Source organism: Salvelinus sp. IW2-2015, linkage group LG16, assembly GCF_002910315.2.
Source record: "Salvelinus sp. IW2-2015 linkage group LG16, ASM291031v2, whole genome shotgun sequence".
Taxonomy (NCBI): domain Eukaryota; kingdom Metazoa; phylum Chordata; class Actinopteri; order Salmoniformes; family Salmonidae; genus Salvelinus; species Salvelinus sp. IW2-2015.
The window spans coordinates 34,320,998-34,341,944 of NC_036856.1; the positions used below are offsets into that span (position 1 = coordinate 34,320,998).

At 43.9% G+C, this 20,947-nt stretch overlaps 1 protein-coding gene across 1 annotated transcript in view; it reads right to left on the bottom strand.

Moving 5' to 3' along the window:
* LOC111975478 (collagen alpha-1(XXIV) chain) overlaps positions 1-20,947 on the bottom strand; it is a 120,666-nt gene that overhangs the window by 48,128 nt on the left and 51,591 nt on the right. Inside the window, exons 4-5 of the mRNA XM_070447431.1 lie at positions 18,052-18,105; positions 2,102-2,155 (exon numbers count right to left, since the gene is read on the bottom strand). Of these exons, the coding sequence (XP_070303532.1) occupies positions 2,102-2,155; positions 18,052-18,105 (108 nt within the window). The remainder of the gene's footprint in view (positions 1-2,101; positions 2,156-18,051; positions 18,106-20,947) is intronic.

Below are 20,947 nucleotides of genomic sequence, written 5' to 3' on the forward strand. Positions count from 1 at the left end.
TTCTCAACTGGCCTACCTGGTTAAATAAGGTGAATAAAATTAAAATTAAATCACACCCAAGAAATTGTGGGATCGTTTCCATCATTATTTAGTGCCCAAGGCAGTGTGGGAGTTGATGTTGTCACCCTCTTCTCCTTTCATCCTCTCCTCTCAACTTCAAACTTAGCAGGGCCTTCCCCTTAAAACGTATCTAATTTTAGCGCTAAATGAGGGTAAACTTCAAACCCCGTAGCGGGGCTTTCCCTCTTAAAACCTGATCTAATGTACGCTAATGAGGGGTAAACTTCAACCACCGTAGCGGGCCCTTCCCCCTTAAACTGATCTAATGTACCTAATGAGGGGTAACTTCAAACCACCGTAGCGGGGCCTTCCCCTTAAAACCTGATCTAATGTACGCTAATGAGGGGTAAACTTCAAACCACCGTAGCGGGGCCCTTCCCCTTAAAACTGATCTAATGTACGCAATGAGGGGTAAACTTCAAACCACCGTAGCGGGGCCTTCCCCCTTAAAAACCTGAATCTAATGTACGCAATGAGGGGTAAACTTCAACCACGTAGCGGGGCCCTTCCCCTTAAAACCTGATCTAATGTCGCTAATGAGGGGTAACCTTCAAACCACCGTAGGGGGCCCTTCCCCTTAAAACTGATCTAATGTACGCTAATGAGGGGTAATTTCAAACACCGTAGCGGTGCCTTCCCCCTTAAACCTGATCTAATGTACGCTAATGAGGGGTAAACTTCAAACCACCGTAGCGGGGCCCTTCCCCCTTAAAACCTGATCTAATGTACGCTAATGAGGCGTAAACCTCAAACCCAAAACACACAATCACAGAGCTCTAAATAAATGCCTATCATCATCACTTTTATTGCAAAACAAATTATTACTGGAGCGATATGAAATATGGTATGAAATTGGCCAGCTAGTTGAGGCTCCAGTATAATCACGTACAGTATGTTTCAGTCAGAACACATGGGCCATATGATCTGATCTGGTGGGCCCCAATGTTGACGTTTCTACTGAAACTCTTTAAGATCTCCCTTTCATAATACTCTCCCCCTGAATCACAACAATTACTTTATTTATGACTTTATTCAGGAAATAGCTTTTCTGAGAAGAAAAGCATTCTCTACGTTTTTGGAGCACTTTGAATTGAGTGTAGACAGGGAATCTGATATGGTAAAGTTCCCTTGAACATATCAACGTCTTGCATACCCAAATAATAATAATTAATAATAATTCCCCAAATAAACTGTGATATGGAAATATGGAAACTGCCTTGAAGTCATTGATCTCCAATCAGAGGATTCAGGATCGGTAATACAGAGCCTGTACATATTAACAGAGCCTGAACATCAGGCTGCAATCACTAAAACATACTGTAAAAAATAATAACATATTGACGATGTCAGCCCCTGCTATACCTGTTACTGTGAGTATTGTTGTAATATTCCTATAGCCTCAACTTGACCCAGTCGACTAGAGCGTTTCAACTAACAACCCACCAGTTCAGGACAGAAGTCAAGTCAACCCCTTGCCTTGAGAGTCATTAAAGGGACTCACATCACAGCAAGCTGCAACGTATACTCTATGGAAAAACCAAATCCATCTACACGTGTATCCTTCTCTTGTCCTTCTCATCCAAGAACAAATTAATAAACACTCCTTCCTTCTCACCAACACCAGGTTTTTTCCATGCACCTATTTCAACACCTTCCCTTCCATCCCACCCCTCCCCTTTAATGCCTACTCAATCAAATGGCAGACAGAGGCATTTTCCCCTCGTCAATCAGCATAGAGCAGCCAATCAAAGGCCTCCGTCATGCCCAGGGGGCACTTTCCATCCAATAAAAACTTTGCTGCTGCTCTTCACTATGGCAATGGCTGGGAAGAGTCTATATTGTCCAAAGGGTTAGTCCGTTGGACCAAAGGAGTCTAGGAGTCAGAGTATGCCATTGAACATTACAGCCAGGGCCCTGTCTATAAAACTGGTCAAGGCTGACCCCTCATCAAAGCCCCCACATCACCACAACATCAACCAGGGACTCTTTCTGAGCCCCAGGGGGACATCTGTGTCCCCAAACCCAGGAGAAGGGCACTCACCTTGGTACCAGGAGGACCAGGCAAGCCGGGGTTTCCATGTGGACCAGTAGGACCCTAGAAACAGGCAGAGGGAGAGAGAGAAAGAGAGTTAGAGGAGAGAGACAGAGAGAAGCGAGAGAGAGAGAACAGACAGAGAGAGAGACACACCACACCACAGAGAGACAGAGAAGAGAGAGACAGAGAGAGAGAGAGACCGAGAGAAAAGAGAGAGAAGACAGAGACAGAGAGAGAGAGAGACAGAGAGGGAGAGAGAGACAGAGAGAGAGAGAGAAAGAAAGACAGAGAGGAGAACAGAGAGAGAGAGAGAGAGAGAAGAGAGAGAGAGAGAGAGAGAGAGAGAGAGAGAGAGAGAGAGAGAGAAGAGAGAGAGAGAGAGAGAGAGAGAGAGAGAGAGAGAGAGAGAGAGAGAGGAGAGAGAGAAGAGAAGAGAGAGAGAGAGAGAAAGACAGAGAGCAGAGAGAGAGAGAGAGGAGAGGAGAGAGAGAGAGAGGGAGAGAGAGTGAGAAACTATCAGCATATCACAGTGACAGCTAACAGCATAGCATTTAGACTAAGTCATACGATCTCTTAGCTACAGAGATTAAAGGTAGAGAAGGCAGACATGTGTTGCTAAAACTGCTGTTATCTAGAATGAGTGATTCATTGACCGTGAAGTAGTAAGAAGTTGAGTATTACACATATATTATTATATGTTCCGTCATTTCTCTTCATGTGCCAAACTTTGCCCTACCTTTAAAACGCACAGGAATGCACTTTCAAATGACAACTTATAAACACACACACACACACACACACACACACACACACACACACACACACACACACACACACACACACACACACACACACACACACACACCACACACACCACACACACACACACACACACACACACACACACCACACACAATGCATTTATTTGAGAACAACTCACACACGTGGGAACAACCACACGTGCATGCGCAATTACACCCACCCACACACGCACGCACGCACGCGCACACACACAAACACACGCACGCACGCACGTACACACACACATCTGTACCAATGCTGTTGCCTGGCTTAAACTGCTTTCCCTCTAAAACACCCACTACACACTAAAGCCATGAGGTAAGACTCTGCTCTCTTTAATTTAACAGTAACCAGTCACCATAATGGCTGTGATCAGGAGATGACAGAGATATACTGGAGAGGTAATGATAACCCACAGCTAGTGGATTACAGGTGTCTGAGTGTCCTCTGACACTGGGTTGTGTTGTGGTGCTTGCCATCATCTCTTTCTACCACCCAGCTCACCAACCTGTCCCCCTGGCACTCTACTTTCCATGACTTTAACTCCACTTAGTGTTTGGTGAGGTTGCCTGGCTGAGACCATGTGGTTTTTATGGCAGAAAGGAAAAATTCACTGTAGCTCACTCCTCCTCCTCCTCCTCTTCCTCCTGTTCCTTCTCCTCCCTCTCCTCCACGAGAAACTCCATAACAAGGAATCTCTCTCCTCCTCTACCTTCCTCCCACCCCCTGTCCTAATTTACCCCACTACCTGCCTCTCTTTCTCCCCCTCCATCACAGTAACTCTCTCTCCCCCCACTCTATCTCTTTCCTTCCCTCCATCTCTCTCAGTTCAGAGGAGATGGTTTAAAGTGTGGGTTTGTTCTGTGTGTTTAAAGTGCTGCCACCTGTGGAGTGTGGGACTAAGCTAAGGTACAGTACAGTGAGGTCTGGAGGTCTGTATCTTGCTGAGGCAGCAGAGGTTGCAGCCCACACAGACACAACCACCCATTACAGCCATTTTTCACCACATAATGAAGCCTCCCCCTGACTGTCTATGTCTCTATGAGTCACCACACCGTATGCAAACCATATGTCTCCAAAGTTAGGTCCCACAGAGATTTACCATTATACAGTAGTTTACATGTAGAGAATGTTTACTGCCTGCCTGACTGGCTGCTGGAGGGTCCCTGTCTGTCTGACTCACACTAAACAAGCGGAACCAAGAGAAGTGACGTGTTTTAAAGAAGACATTACAAAGACGAAAACCGAGAGAGGTTCTCCTTTGCTCCCCTTGAGTATATTCAGGTTTAACTTTAGTCTGATGTTTTGTTTAGTCTGATGTTTGTTTAGTAGTCTGATGTTTTGTTTAGTCTGATGTTTGTTTAGTAGTCTGATGTTTTGTTTAGTCTGATGTTTTGTTTAGTAGACTGATGTTTTGTTTAGTCTGATGTTTTGTTTAGTCTGATGTTTTGTTTAGTAGTCTGATGTTTTGTTTAGTCTGATGTTTTGTTTAGTAGTCTGATGTTTTATTTAGTCTGACGTCTTGTTTATTCTGAGGTCTTGTTTAGTCTGATGTTTGTTTAGTAGTCTGATGTTTTGTGCATGTGACAAACTTTATTTGTCACATGCGCCAAATACAAGTGTAGACCTTACCGTGAAATGCTTACTTACAAGCCCTTAACCAACAGTGCAGTTCAAAAAGAGTTAAGAAAATATTTACCAAATAAACTAAAGTAAAAAATACTTATAAAAATAAATATATAAAGTAACATAATAACATAACAATAACGAGGTTATATACAGGGTACCGAGTCAGTACTGAGTCAGTGTGCGAGGGTACAGGTTGTTGAGGTAATTTTTACATGTAGGAAGGGGTGAAGTGACTATGCATAGATAATAAACAGCGAGTAGCAGCAGTGTACAAAACAAATGGGGGGGGTTAATGTAAATAGTCTGGTGGCCATTTGATTAATTGTTCAGCAGTATGGCTTGCTGGTATAAGCTGTTAAGGAGCCTTTTGGTCCTAGACTTGGTGCTCCGGTACCGCTTGCCGGGCGGTGACAGAGAAAACAGTCTATGACTTGGGTGACTGGAGTCTCTGATAATTTTATGGGCTTTCCTCTGACACCGCCTATTATATAGGTCCTTGATGGCAGGAAGCTTGGCCCCAGTGATGTACTGAGCCGTACGCACCACCCTCTGTAGCGGCTTACGGTCAGATGCCGAGCAGTTGCCATACCAGGCGGTGATGCAACCGGTCAGGATGCTGTCGAAGMTGCAGCTGTAGAACCTTTTGAGGATCTGGGGAGCCATGCCAAATCTTTTCAGTCTCCTGATGGAGAAAAGGTTTTGTCGTGCCCTCTTCATGACTGTCTTGGTGTGTTTGGACCATGATAGTTTGTTGATGATGTTGACACAGAGGAACTTGAAACTCTCGACTTGCTCCACTAAAGCCTGTTTTGTTTAGTCTGACGTCTTGTTTAGTGTGATATCTTGTTTAGTCTGATGTTTTGTTAAGTCTGATGTTTTGTTTAGTCTGATGTTATGTTTAGTCTGAAGTCTTGTTTAGTCTGATGTTTTGTTTATTAGTCTGATGTTTTGTTTAGTAGTCTGATGTTTTCTTTAGTCTTATGTTTTGTTTAGTCTGATGTTTGTTTAGTCTGATGTTTTGTTTTGACTCTTGTTTTTTAGTTTTTCTATTAATTCACAATTGTAAAGCGACTTTATAAGTCCCATGTATTATTATCATTATTATTATCATCATTATTATTATCATTATTATTATCATCATTATTATCATTATTAGTATAATCATTATTATTATTATCATCATGAGTATTATTGTCACGTTCCTGACCTGTTTTCTGTTGTTTTTGTATGTGTGTGATGGTCAGGGCGTGAGTTTTGGGTGGGCAGTCTATGTTTGCTGTTTCTATGTTGGTTTTGGGTTGCCTGGTATGGCTCTTAATTAGAGGCAGGTGTTTTGCGTTTTCCTCTAATTGAGAGTCATATTAAGGTAGGTTGTTCTCACTGTTTGTTTGTGGGTGATTGTCGCTGTGTCTGTGTATTTTGCACCACACGGTACTGTCTCGTCTCGTTCGTTCGGTCGTTCCTGTTTATGTGTTCCTCGTTTCATGTAAGTTCATAGTTTAGGTCTGTCTAGTTCGTTTTGTTATTTTGTTAATCATTCAAGTGTATTTCGTTTCGTGTTTTTCCGTCTTGTCAAATAAACATTATGTATTCATCACCCGCTGCGCCTTGGTCTACTCACTCACCGAGGGACGGCCGTTACAATTATCATTATTATTATTATCATCATTATTATCATCATGATTATTATCATTATTATTATCATTATCATCATAATGTATTATTATTATCATTATTATCATTATTATCATTATTATCATTATTATCATCATTATCATTATTATCCTCATTACCATCATTATCATTATTATTATCATTATTATATCTGGCAGGCATACACATGTACTTGCACTTGTACTTGTGCACGCACGCACGCACGCACGCACGCACGCACGCACCAGGTAACTACCTCTCTCAAAGCATAAATGTATACCATTCCCTCTAATACTGTAGATAGCAGAATGTTCAAATTTTTTATTTTTTATTTTATTTTTATTTAACCTTTATTTAACCAGGTAGGCAAATTGAGAACACGTTCTCATTTACAATTGCGACCTGGCCAAGATAAAGCAAAGCAGTTCGACACATACAACAACACATAGTTACACATGGAGTAAAACAAACATATAGTCAATGATACAGTGAAAAAAAATAAGTCTATATACAATGTGAGCAAGTGAGGTGAGATAAGGGAAGGTGAAGGCAAATCAAATATGTAGTATAAATAAAAAAATATAAAAAGCCATGGTGAAGTAAATACAACAACAGCAAGTAAAATAAAAACTAAAAACATTGGAATGGTTGGTTTGCAGTGGAGAAAAGCGCAAAGTAGAGACAGAAATAATGGGATGCAAAGGAGCAAAATAAATAAATAAATACAGTAGGTAAAGAGGTAGTTGTTTGGGCTAAATTATAGATGGGCTATGTACAGGTGCAGTATTATGAGCTGCTACGACAGCTGGTGCTTAAAGCTAGTGAGGGAATAAGTGTTTCCAGTTTTCAGAGATTTTGTAGTTCGTTCCAGTCATTGGCAGCAGAGAACTGGAAGGAGAGGCGGCCAAAGAAGAATTGTTTTGGGGGTGACCAGAGAGATAAACTGCTGGAGCGCGTGCTACAGGTAGGTGTTGCTATGGTGACCAGCGAGCTGAGATAAGGGGGGACTTTACCTAGCGGAGTCTTGTAGAATGACCTGAACCAGTGGGTTTGGCGACGAGTATTGAAGCGAGGGCCAGCCAACGAGAGTGTACAGGTCCAGTGGTGGGTAGTATATGGGGCTTGGAGGTGACAAAACGAATGCACTGTGGATAGACTGCATTCCAATTTATTGAGTAGGGTTTCGGAGATTTTGTAAATACATCGCCGAAGTCGAGGATGTGGATGCGTCAGGTTTTAAAGGATGTTTGGCGCATGAGTGAAGGAGCTTTGTTGCGGAATAGCGAAGCCAATTCTTAATTTAACTTTGCTATTGGACATGTTTGAGCTGAGTCTGGAGGAAGTTACAGTCTAACCAGACACCCTAGGGCCCATCTAATCTATCACTTCTACAGTGTTCTTCCTTCTCATCTCATCCAAAATCAGTTCTTAGCACTCCAATCGCATCGCTGTACATCTCATCACTCGCAATTGACAGCGTTATCATTGCACGCGATCCTTCCTCTTTTGCACGCATCCACTTCTACATTCGTCGCACTAACTCTCTGTTTGTTTGACTTGGATCAGCAGCCCATGAAAATACATGATAACGCAAATTCATTTGAGCCTCCAGTTTCCAATAATACTTTAAAGGAAACTCCACCAAAAACTGTATTTTGCCATTTGTTTCATTAGTCCATTGTTGATATAGTCTCAAAATGTTTTGCATGTCAGCAACATTTTCAAGATGTATAACTTTCAAAATACAGAAATACAGCCGGTATGATGCATTGTCATCATAAAATACTCATACCGGATGATTTCGTATTTTGAAAGTTAACAGGTGAGCTCCGTACTCCGTACTCCGTACTCCTGGAGTGGATGGTGGCATTCGTGGGAGTTCTTATGACATTGTGGGATGGCAAAAAATCTACCACATAACATACCAGGTTTAATGTAATAAAAATCTGTTTACCAGTACTTTACTAGACTCATTTCAACACTGAATGTAAAAGTGTTGAGCCATGTGTGTTGCGTTTCTCTCCTTCTTCTACATCTTGCGTCCAAACAAACTATGAGGAATCATACCATGTGTTTCTTCTGCGTTGACAAGATGTATGTTAATCCCAGAATGGCTTAAAGCTTGCCCATTTGGAGAACATTGGCTCTCTTAAATATAGTAAACAGAGTATCCACCCTCATGCTTACATTACGCATTAGACACTATGTGGTGACGTCGTGTCTCTCCTCTCCTCTTGTCTTTCTCTTCTCTCTTTCTTTTCTTCTTGTCTCTTTCTCTCTATATAAAAGGTCCTCCTGGTCCCCGTGGTCTACCTGGTCCTGCTGGAAGAGAGAAGACTCGGGTGAGTACTGTAAACTGTGTTTTACCTCTGTTGGACAGGTGGGATGTCACTGGTGTCATCGAGCCTTTAGAAGCCACTCCCTTCCCTGATTGATAGGCGCTTAAAAGATAAACATACAGACGCAGCTGAACACTAGCAGTGTTTTATGTACATGTTGTTACGGTCTACAGTATGTTGTTATAAGATTCATCAAGGTCATGATGGATTTTAAAATGGCTTCTTCAAGGGTTATTCCAGGACATGTCAGGAAGTAGCTAGTTGTGTCCTCAGTACGGCCAATGGAGTCAGGTTATTGCTCTGGTGGGCATGTTAAGACATAACTCAGCAGAGACACATACAGCTCACACACCACTCTGTGGTATTCACCCTTCCTCTATATTGTGGTGTCCCTGATCAATGACAGCAAAGGTGTTTATGGATTCCAATAAGAATAGGGATGGCTGTTAATGGTGCGGCTGAATGAGCTGGTCCTTGAGAGGAACACATATCAATGTTTACAACACTGGGCCAAGGTAGAGCATCAATAGGACTAAGAGATAAGGCATCAGAAGCTCAGAGAGATCAAGGTAGAGCATCAAAAGTAGAGACATCAAGGTAGAGCATTCAAAGGTAGAGCATCAAAGGTAGAGAAAAACAGCGCACCAATGGGGCTGTGTCACTTGTGTTGTATGAACTGAACAACGCTCTGATCATTACGCTCTGATCAATACGCTCTGATCATTACCTCTGATCACAGCACTGAGGAGATCTTTCAACACACTAGAATGATTTGACCTAAATGCCCTGCGATGCAACCCGTTCACCACTTACCAAAAAAGAATTATTACCTCACAATCTGAAAACACCGTGGAAGCAGCGGCTAATTCAAAAGCTAGGCCAGAAACTAACCAGAAGCTATCCGATAGCTAGCCAGAAGCTAATCTGTAGTGCCAGAATTACCGGTCTGCTGCTAGCGTTGTGTGTTCGAGCTGCCCAGTTTTTGTCATCAGCTATCCTTTAGCTCGATAATCAACCGCAACTTTTGTGCAACGCGACGGACGGAGCAGTTCCGGACTTTTTTTCTCCTCAGTTACCCGAGATTCAGCCGCAGGCTCTGGAACATTGCCAGGCTAGCACTGCAAACCTAGTGACAATGGCTTACGCGATCCCGGCAAATCACAAATCATTCCGGAGCTGCCAGCTGAGGAGTTCCACAGCCATTCCTTGGCTCAAGCCACCTACCGGACCCTTTTTTGTGTTTGTCGTTGCTGCAGATACGGAGCCCACCGCTTCACGACTGACTGCCGACGTTATCTGGCCGAGGGATATCCAACTGACCTCCGTCGACGTTACCTGAACGCTCATCTTGGGCCGACTAACCGTTAGCTGTCTTATCGGCTGCTAATCTGAATAATATTATCGGACAATTATTATGATTATTTATTTATTTTTTTTTTTTCTTGGTCACTATATCTATTTTTGCCATTTGGATTATCCCCTCTACCACACGGAACCCACTAACCTACCGACGGAAACGCACGAGCGTATCTACAAAACAGACTTCCATACTATCTATCTTGCCTACCGAAGCCATCTACCCGGCCAGCTGTCTGGACGCCCTGACCCCAACCAACCTCTACTCACTGGACCCTTATTGATCACTCGAATTTAGCATGCCTCATCCTTAAGTAAATGATGCCTTGTCCATTGCCTTTCATGCGTTACTGGTGTTGATTGGCTTATGTCTCACTCGATAGGGCCTCTGCCCTGACCACTATACATACCAAACGCTCACAGTTCCACACCCCACATATGCAGATGACATCACCTGGTTTTTCAATATAGGTTCTAGAGACAAATATCTCCTCTATCATCACTTCAATACCTAGGTTTACCTCCACTGTATTCAACATTCCCTACCATAACCTTTAGTCGTACAATTTTCTTTAAGCTATTTTACGCGCCCCAGAAACTTCCTTTACTCTCTGCTCTAGAAGTGTCTAGAGACAACTCTTCATCAGCTTTACGCACCAGGTCCACCCCCCCGATTCAACCATCATACTTAGTCACTAACTCCTCCTCTGCTCCTCTGGGTCGCTGAACTGCTAGAGGTGATCCAGGCCCCTGCAGTACCTTAGCTCCACTCCTATTCCCCAGGCGCTCTCCTTTTCGATGACTTCTGTAACCGTAACTAGCCTTCTTACATGCCATGTATAAACCATCTAGAGCCTCCTCCCTAGATGTGTTTTGGTTCACTGACTTAGGACACTCTGCCAACCGGATGTTTTAGCCGTGCTCTGAAATCCTGGGCTTAGAAAACCAGCCAAAAATATCTGACATTTTCTCATCCCCAACTACAGATTTTCAGACAAGATAGCATAACGGCCAAAGGGAGGCGGTCGTTCAATCTATTGCAAAGAATTGCCTGCGAGTTCTGTTTTACTATCCAGGTCTGCTTTCCCACAAACCAATTTGAACTTCTACTTTTTAAAAAATCCACCCTCTAAAAAAACAAGTCTCTCACCGTGCCGCCTTGCTATTAGACCACCCCTGCCCCAGCTGTGCTCTCTGGACACTATATGTAAACTATTGCCCCCACATATCTATCTTCAGAGCCGTGCTGCCTAGCGCGACCTAAATGTTTTAACCAGTGCTTAACACCCCAGCCACCCTACAATCTAAGCTTTGATGCCCTCAGAATCTCCACGCACAACATTATCAATGAACCTACCAGTGATAACCACCCCAATTCCGTAAAACCACGGGTAATACCCTCATAGAGGTATCATCCTCAACTAAACTTGCCCTCCATATATTCAGCCTCTGCTTTTTCAACCAAGATCTCAGCGATCACCGTGCCCTCTACTGCCTGCCCAATCCGTAATCGGTCAGCGGTCAAACGACCTACCACTCCATCCACTCAAACGCTCCCTGAAACACTTCACCGAGGCAGGCCTTCTAATCGAACCTGGCCGCAGTGTATCCCTTGGAAGGAATTTGATCTCATCCCTCAGTAGAGATGCCTGGACATTTTTTGAAATGCCTTCCTCACCATCTTGAAATAAGCATGCCCCCCCCCATTCCAAGAAATTTTTTAGGAAAAAACCAGGAAAAGATCATAGCCCTTGGTTCTCTCCTGACCTGACCCCTAACCAAACAAAGGAACAACATCCTATGGCGTTTGCATAGCATCGAACAGCCCCCGTAGATATGCAACTTTTTCAGGAAGCTAGAACCATATACACAGCAGTTAGAGAAAGACCAAGCTAAGCTTTTTACAAGCAGAAAATTGCCTCCCTGCAACACAAATCAAAAAAGTTCTGGGACACTGTACAATCCATGAGATTAAGCAATCAAGTGTCAACATGCCCATCCTAATGCCCGTAGGACCCACAACCTTCCTAACTGCTCACTGAAACAGCAACTAACCACATACTAACAGTCCCCACTCACACCACCGAAACAAACTCCACTATAAGTGACAACTTTCAATAAGCATTTTTCTACGCAAATCTGCCATGCTTTCCAGCACCCTGCTACCCCTACCCCGTAGACAACAGCCCTCCCTCCCCCCTCTGCCTTAACCCTCGCACCACCCAGCCCTTCACCCCATTTCCTACTTCCTCTCCAAACACCGTCAGCTGATGTTCTAAAAAAGAGCTGCACAAATTCGACCCTTACACAAATCCAGCACGGCGCAGAATAATCTGGGGACCCTTCTTTCTAAAAACTATCGCTTGACAAATATGTTGCCCCCCCCCCTATTACTAAGCCTATTTCACCTCTCTTTCGGTCGCTCGAGGGATTCCCAAAATTGCAAACAGCTGCCGGTTAATCCCCTCTTCAAAGGAGGGGACACTTCTTGGGGGGGAACCCTCCAACAAATGGCACAGACCTATATCTACTCCTTACGCCTGCCATTCCTCTAAGTCTTCGAAAGCCAAGATCCAACAAACAGAACATTACCGATCCCATTTCGAATCCCACCATACCTTCTACCGCATGCAAATCTGGTAAGTTCAGAGCTGGTCATGGTCCCTCGGAAAACACTCAACGGACACCACGCGAATCAAATGACTCTATGAAAACCTGATGCTAGCCATCATCTAGAACCATCTGTGGCACGCTAATCATTGACTGGGCCAAGCTGTCTCGGTACAATCACACACACATCCTCAATCGGCAGACTCGGCAGCCTTGGTTTCATCTAATGATTGCCTCGCCTGGTTCACCAACTATTCTCGGTCGAGTCTCACGTTTGTCAATCCGGAGGTCTGTTGCTCCGGGTCTCTGGCAGTCTCCAATGGGGTTGCCACAGTGATTCAATTTTGGACCCGAGACACTCTCTCTCTCTCCGCATACACATATGATGCGCTCTTGCCTGCTGGTGCATTCTTGATCCACCTTACTACGCAGCACGAAACACTATTTCTGTAATACCTTCACTCGCGCCTCTTTAAAACAACCCTTGTTCAAACAACCTTCCAGCGAGTTCCAATGCAGTAACTCTCTCCGTCGTGGCCTACCAACTGCTTCTTAACGATCACAATGCTCTAAAAACTCTAAATGCAATGCATCTGCAGAACGATCGCTTGCCTGGCACCTGCCCGCAGCTGTACCAATCACTCCACAGCACTTGGCTACGCGCTCCTGAACCAAATATGTGGAAACTACCAAATACCTAGTGTCTCAGTCCATAGACATGCAAAACCCACAAGTTCCTTCCAGAACCTCTCATCAGCCTTACATCTTCCTAGCACTATTACACTCCATTAGACCTCCTCTCGAGAACGATTCTCGCTACCCACTTAACACCACACGTTTACAATCTAGACAATTGTCTCTTGACCTAATTACCAAGCAACAAAGCAGCTACTGACTCATTCCTGCCAACACTACTCTAAACTGACCATTCCCTTCACCATCCCTAACTTGCCAAGATTTAAATCAAAATCCGAATCCAATCCGGATCCAGTCTGCACATTAGTGGTTCACCGAGAACGGACCGCAGAAACACACACCAGAACAAAACCAATACACGAACAGACACAAAAAAGAACCAAAATACAAAACAACACTACCTATTTGTAGTTGTCCACATATTCTAGGTCAAGCCGTCCAGAGTAGTGATGTTGGACAGGCGGGCAGGTGCAGGCAGCGAGCATCGTTGAAGAGCATGCATTTAGTTTTAACTTTGTATTTAAAGAGCAATTGGAGGCCACGGAAGGAGAGTTGTATGGCATTGAAGCTCGCCTGGAGGGTTGTTAACACAGTGTCAAAAGAAGGGCCAGAAGTATACAGAATAGTGTCGTCTGCGTAGAGGTGGATCAGAGAATCACCAGCAGCAAGAGCGACATCATTGATGTATGCAGAAAGAGAGTCGGTTCCAAGAATTGAACCCTGTGGCCACCCCATGGAGAGACTGCCAGAGGCCCGGACAAACAGACCCTCCGATTTGACACACTGAACTCGATCAGAGAAGTAGTTGGTGAACCAGGCGAGGCAATCATTAGAGAAACCAAGGCTGCCGAGTCTGCCGATGAGGATTGGTGATTGACAGAGTCAAAAGCCTTGGCCAGGTCAATGAATACGGCTGCACAGTATTGTTTCCTATCGAGGCCGTTAAGATATCGTTTATGACCTTGAGCGTGGCTGAGGTGCACCCATTGACCAGCTCTGAAACCAGATTGCATAGCGGGAGAAGGTATGGTGGGATTCGAAATGGTCGGTAATCTGTTTTTTGACTTGGCTTTCGAAGACCTTAGAAAGGCAGGGTAGGATAGATATAGGTCTGTAGCTGTTAGGGTCAAGAGGTCCCCCCCTTTAAGAGGGGATAACCGCAGCTGCTTTCCAATCTTTGGGAATCTCAGACGACACGAAAGAGAGGTTTGAAAAGGCTAGTAATAGGGGGTGGCAACAATTTTCAGCAGATAGTTTAGAAAGAAAGGGTCCAATTATCTAGCCCGGCTGATTTGTAAGGGTCCATATTTGCAGCTCTTTTAGAACATCAGCTGACTGTATTTGGGAGAAAGAGAGAATGGGGAAGCTTGGCCGAGTAGCCAGAGGGGAGGGCAGTGCTGTTGTCCGGGGTAGGGGTAGCCAGGTGGAAAGCATGGCCAGCCGTAGAAAAATGCTTATTGAAAATTCTCAATTATAGTGGATTTTCGGGTGGTGACAGTGTTTCCTATCTTCAGAGCAGTTGGAACTGGGAGGAGGTGTTCTTATTCTCCATGGACTTTAACAGTTGCCCAGAACCTTTTTTGAATTTTGTGTTGCAGGAAGCAAATTTCTGCTTGAAAAAGCTAGCCTTGGCTTTTCTAACTGCCTGTGTATACTGGTTTCTAGCTTCCTGAAAAGTTGCATATCACGGGGGCTGTTCGATGCTAATGCAGAACGCCATAGGATGTTTTCTGTTGGTTAAGGGCAGTCAGGTCAGGAGAGAACCAGAGGCTATATCTGTTCCTGGTTCTAAATTTCTTGAATGGGGCATGCTTATTCAAGATGGTGAGGAAGGCATTTAAAAAAAAATGTCCAGGCATCCTCTACTTGACGGGATGAAGATCAATATCCTTCCAGGATACCTCGGCCCAGGTCGATTAGAAAGGCCTGCTCGCTGAAGTGTTTTCAGGGAGCGTTTGACAGTGATGATGGGAGGTCGTTGACCGCTGACCCATTACGGATGCAGGCAATGAGGCAGTGATCGCTGAGATCTTGGTTGAAAACAGCAGAGGTGAATTTGGAGGCAAGTTAGTTAGGATGATATCTATGAGGTACCCGTGTTTACGGAATTGGGTGGTACCTGTAGGTTCATTGATAATTTGTGTGAGATTGAGGGCATCAAGCTTAGATTGTAGGGTGGCTGGGGTGTTAAGCATGTTAAAAATTAGGTCGCCTAGCAGCACGAGCTCTGAAGATAGATGGGGGGCAATCAGTTCACATTATAGTCCAGAGCACAGCTGGGGGCAGAGGGTGGTCTATAGCAGGCGGCAACGATGAGAGACTTGTTTTTAGAGAGTGGATTTTTAAAAGTAGAAGTTCAAATTGTTTGAACAGACCTGGATAGTAAAACAGAACTCTGCAGGCAATCTTGCAATAGATTGCAACACCGCCCCTTTGGCCGTTCTATCTTGTCTGAAAATCTTGTAGTTGGGGATGAAAATGTCAGAATTTTTTGGTGGTCTTTCTAAGCCAGGATTCAGACACGGCTAAAACATCCGGGTTGGCAGAGTGTGCTAAAGCAGTGGAACAAAACAAACTTAGGGAGGAGGCTTCTAATGTTAACATGCATGAAGCCAAGGCTATTACGGTTACAGAAGTCATCAAAAGGAGAGCGCCTGGGGAATAGGAGTGGAGCTAGGTACTGCAGGGCCTGGATTCACCTCTACATCACCAGAGGAACAGAGGAGGAGTAGGATAAGGGTACGGCTAAAAGCTATGAGAATTGGTCGTCTAGAACTTCTAGAGCAGAGAGTAAAAGGAAGTTTCTGGGGGCGATAAAATACTTAAAGGAATAAGTACAGACAAAGGTATGGTAGGATGTGAAATACAGTGGAGGTAAACCTAGGTATTGAGTGATGATGAGAGAGATATTGTCTCTAGAAACATCATTGAACCAGGTGATGTCATCGCATATGTGGGTGGTGGAACTGTGAGGTTGGATATGGTATAGTGGTCAGGGCTAGAGGCCCTACAGTGAAATAACAATAAACACTAACCAGAACAGCAATGGACAAGGCATATTTACATTAAGGAGAGGCATGCTTAATCGATGGGATCAATAAGGTCCAGTGGTAGAGGTTGGTTGGGTCACGGCGATCCAGACACTGGCCGGGTAGATGGCTATCGGTAGCAAGATAGCATAGTATGGAAGTCTGTTTGTAGATACCTCGTGCGTTCCGTCGGTAGGTTAGTGGGGTTCCGTGTGGTAGAGGGGATCAATCCAAATTGGCAAAAATTATAGTGACCCAAGAAAAAAAAAAAAATAAAAAATAAAATAATAATAATTGGCCGATATACTTATTCAGATAGCAGCCGATAAGACAGCTAACGGTTAGCGGCCCCAGATGAGCGTTCAGGTAACGTCGGGACGGAGGTGCCAGTTGGATAACTCCCTCGGCAGATAACGTCGGCAGTCAGTCGTGAAGGCCCGGTGGGGCTCCGTATCTGCAGCAACAACAAAACAACAAAAAAACGGGTCCGGATAGTGGCTGTAGCCCAGAGATGGCTGATGGAACTCCTCAGCTGGCTAGTCCGGAATGATTTGAGTTTGCTCCGGGATCGACGTAAGCCAGTAGTCACACGGTTTGCAGCTAGCTAGCTGCAAATGTCCAGAGCCTGCGGCTGAAATCCGGGGAAACTGAGAGAAAAAAAGTCCCGGAATGCTCCGGTCGAGTCGCGTTGCACAAAGTGCCGGTAGATTATCGAGCTAAGGAATAGCTGATGACCACAAAACGTGGGCAGCTGAAACACCAACGCTAGCCAGCAGACCGGCTAATTTCTGGGCAGCTACAGATTAGCTTCTGGCTAGCTATCGGATAGCTTCTGGTTAGCTTTCTGGCTAGCTTCTGAATTAGCCCCTGGCTAGCTTCCACGGTGGTTTTTCAGATTTGAGGTAAATAATACTTTTTTTGTAATTGGTGAGCGTGCATGCCAGGCATTTAGGTCAAATCATGTCTAGTGCTGTTGAATGATCTCCTCAGTTGCTTGATCAGAGCGTAATGATCAGAGCGTAATGATCAGAGCGTAATGATTTCAGAGCTTGTTCAGTCTCAACAACACAAGTGACACAACCCCATCTGGCGCTGCTTTTTCTACCTTGAATGCTCACCTTTGAGCATGCTCTACCTTGATGCTCTACCTTGATGCTCTACCTTGATGCTCTACCTTGATGCTCTACCTTGATGCTCTACCTTGATGCTCTACCTTGGCCCAGTGTTGTAAACATTGTATGTGTTCTCCTCTCACAGGACCATCTCATTCAGCCGCACCATTACAGCTCATCCCTGYTTCTTATTGGAATCACATAAACCACTAGCATGTCTGTCAGCAGCTCTGTCACGGTGCTGGATCACTGGGGTGAACACAGCCAAACCAAAGACATATGGGTTGTGTCTAGCTTGTGTCTGTGGATTGATGGTGACGACGTGAGAGTGCATTGAGAAGTGTATTCAGCCACAGAGTGGGTGTGTGAGCTGTGTGCATCTGTGCTCTCTGGCAGGTTCAGTCTTAACATGCCTCACCAGGACAATAAACCTGACCTCACATTGGCCGTACTGAGGACCACAACTAGCTACTTCCTGACATGTCCTGGAATAACCCTTGAAGAAGCCATTTTAAAATCCATCATGACCTTTAGAGATCTTATAACAACATACTGTAGCACCGTACAACACTGTACATAAAACACTGCTAGTGTTCAGCTGCGTCTGTGATGTTTATCTTTTAAGCTGCCTATCACATCAGGGAAGGGAGTGGCACCTTCTAAGGCTCGATGACACCCCAGTGACATCCCACCTGTCCACAGACAGGTAAAACACAGTTTACAGTACTCACCCGAGCTCCTCTCTTCCCAGCAGGACCAGGTAGACCACGGGGACCAGGAGGACCCTTTTATATAGAGAGAAAGAGACAGAGAGAAAAAAGAAAGAGAGAAGAGAAAGGACAAGAGGAGAGAGAGAGACACAGACGTCACAGACACGCAAATAAGTTCTAAATGCTGTTTAATGTACAGGCAGATGTGGGGAGGTGGATACTCTGTTTACTATATTTAAGAGAGGCCAATGTTCTCCAAACCAGTAATGGCAAAGCTTTAAGCCAGTTCTGGGATTAACATAACTCTTTGTCAACGCAGGAAGAAACACATGGTATGATTCCACTTCATGTTTGTTTGGACGCAAGATGTAAAAGAAGAAGGAGAGAAAAAAGCGCAACACACATGTGCTCAACACTTTTACATTCCAGTGTTGGAACTGAAGACTCTAGTAAAGTACTGGTAAAACAGGATTTTTATTACATTAAACCTGGTATGTTATGTGGTAGATTTTTTGCCATCCCACAAATGCATAAGAAACTCCCACGAATGCACACATCCACTCCACGGAGTACGGAGTACGGAGTACGGAGCTCACCTGTTAACTTTCAAAATACAGAAATACATCCGGTATGATGTATTTATGATGCAAAATGCATCATACCGGCTGTATTTCTGTATTTTGAAAGTTATACATCTTGAAAACCTGTTTGCTGACATGCAAAACATTTTGAGACTATATCAACAATGGACTAATGAAACAAATGGCAAAATACAGTTTTTGGGTGGAGTTTTCCTTTAAAGTATTATTGGAAACTGGAGGCTTTTCAAATGAATTTGCAGTTATCATGTATCCTTCATGGGCTGCTGATCCAAGTCAAACAAACAGAGAGAGAGAGGATATCACTGGACCAACTTACAGGAAGAGGGTTCGCTGAGTGCCTTGGCTCTGGATGGGTAATACTGATGACAATCTGACTGCTATGACACTGTGTTCACAATTTAGCAAGCTGCTAAACAGCATGAAAGAGTCTGACGGTCAGGACATATAATACACACAGACAGTCATGGAAAAACTATTTTAGATAATACAGAATAATAAATGAAGAGTGTGTGTATGTATGTGTGTGTTTGCGAGTACACGTGTGTGTGTGTGTGTGTGTGTGCATTTCTGAGGGAGTCCTGCACATTCTATTCCTCTCTGTCAGTATCAGAGGGACAAAGAGATAATGTCTCAGAGACAGAAACAGCTGGCTGCTCATGGAGCCACACTCCTACACACACAGTGATGGAAACATTGAGTGCACTACTACCGCCTTCTTCTCACCATAACAACAGGACCAAGAGAGACAATGATTCTTCTTTCTTTATCTGATGATAATATTAGCAGCATGTTGTGCCTAACAAAACCCTAAAACTGGGAGTGTATTCAACATTTCACACGGCCCCTTATGTCTTTTCGCTTTTACATGTATCTTTATGGCATGTGCCATGTCATATCTGTTCATTTGCTTTCTACTGTAGGTAACACCAGACTGAACGCTGCACTCACCATTGTTCTCTGTGGTTGGACCAGGCTAGGTAGCACTAATAGTACCAGCAGTGAAATGTATTTCAGATAGAGGAAGTGAATCAAGAAGGTGATGATTGAGAAAGCTGTACTTCCTCCCTCTTTGAAGTGCCTTTGAAGTGTGCAGCTGGGGTGAACTCCCCCAAAACATCCTCCTCAAATCCCAGTGTCGAGTCAAACTGGATCTCAATGGGACCCGATCAAAATATCCTAAATGTTAAAATCAGCATAGACCAGCCTAAATTTCAAGCTGGTCCATGCTGGTATATGCTGGTCTGATGCTGGTCAAGCTGGTCTGACCAGCATGGTCTAGCTGGTTCGGCTGACCGACTAGCTGGTCAAGCTGGTGATGCTGTTGACCAGCTTATGCAGTTATACTGGTGATGCTGGTATGCTGGTGACCAAACTGGTCTATGCTGGTCCAGCATGGTCAAGCTGGTCAAGCTGGTCTGCAAAACCATGGCCATCATTATCATATTTCCCAGCATGCTCTATTGCAGTATGATTATTATATATTTTTTCAATATCTGTTTTTTTATGCTACACAAAGATAAAGAACATAAATGTTTCTAAACTAATCCAATATGTTAGTTGGACTTATTGCACCTGTTACCAAAATGGTTGTTCCAGTTTAGATGCTTTAGGTAGTCTCATTTAATCATCTCATCTTTCCAACCCTGGCAGTCATTCTGAATGCAGATTGTGGGTGAATAAAAGTTCACATTTTTGGATATCCCCGCTCTGGCTGGATTCCAAAAGAAATGAAACATCACTTTGCAAAGCCATCATAATAAGGTGACTTAATGCTGGTTTTGCTGGTGACCAGGATATGGAGGTACTCTGGTGACCAGTTTATGCTGGTCACCAGTGTCCAAAACACAGCGAAGGCTAGTGGTCACCAGAAAAAACACAGTGATGGCTGGTCACCAGCAAAAATACAGCAAAGGCTGCCTATGCTGATCTATGCTATTTTTTTCAGCAGAGTAGGTAATTGCTATTGTAGTTATTTCTAAATTACTACCTGTTAAATAATGGGCTGTAATAGTATAAATACATAGTTATTGTAAACATGATCCTCCCATTCTATGGAATGCTCACCGCCCTCATATGTCATGTCTGCTAAAATGTTTTACCTGGTTCTTCAATGATAGATGGAACAGATAAGGTTAACTTTGATTCTATACTAGTAAAGACCAACAATGTCCAACTTATCACATGGAATGTTCAAGGGCTCCTTGAGGAGAAAAAAGCATATTGTTCTCGAACACTTTTTCAATCTGCTGATTGTCAGCAGATGTAGTTTTCTTGTAAGAGTTACATTTTTTTATTTTTAAATGGAACATTTAAAG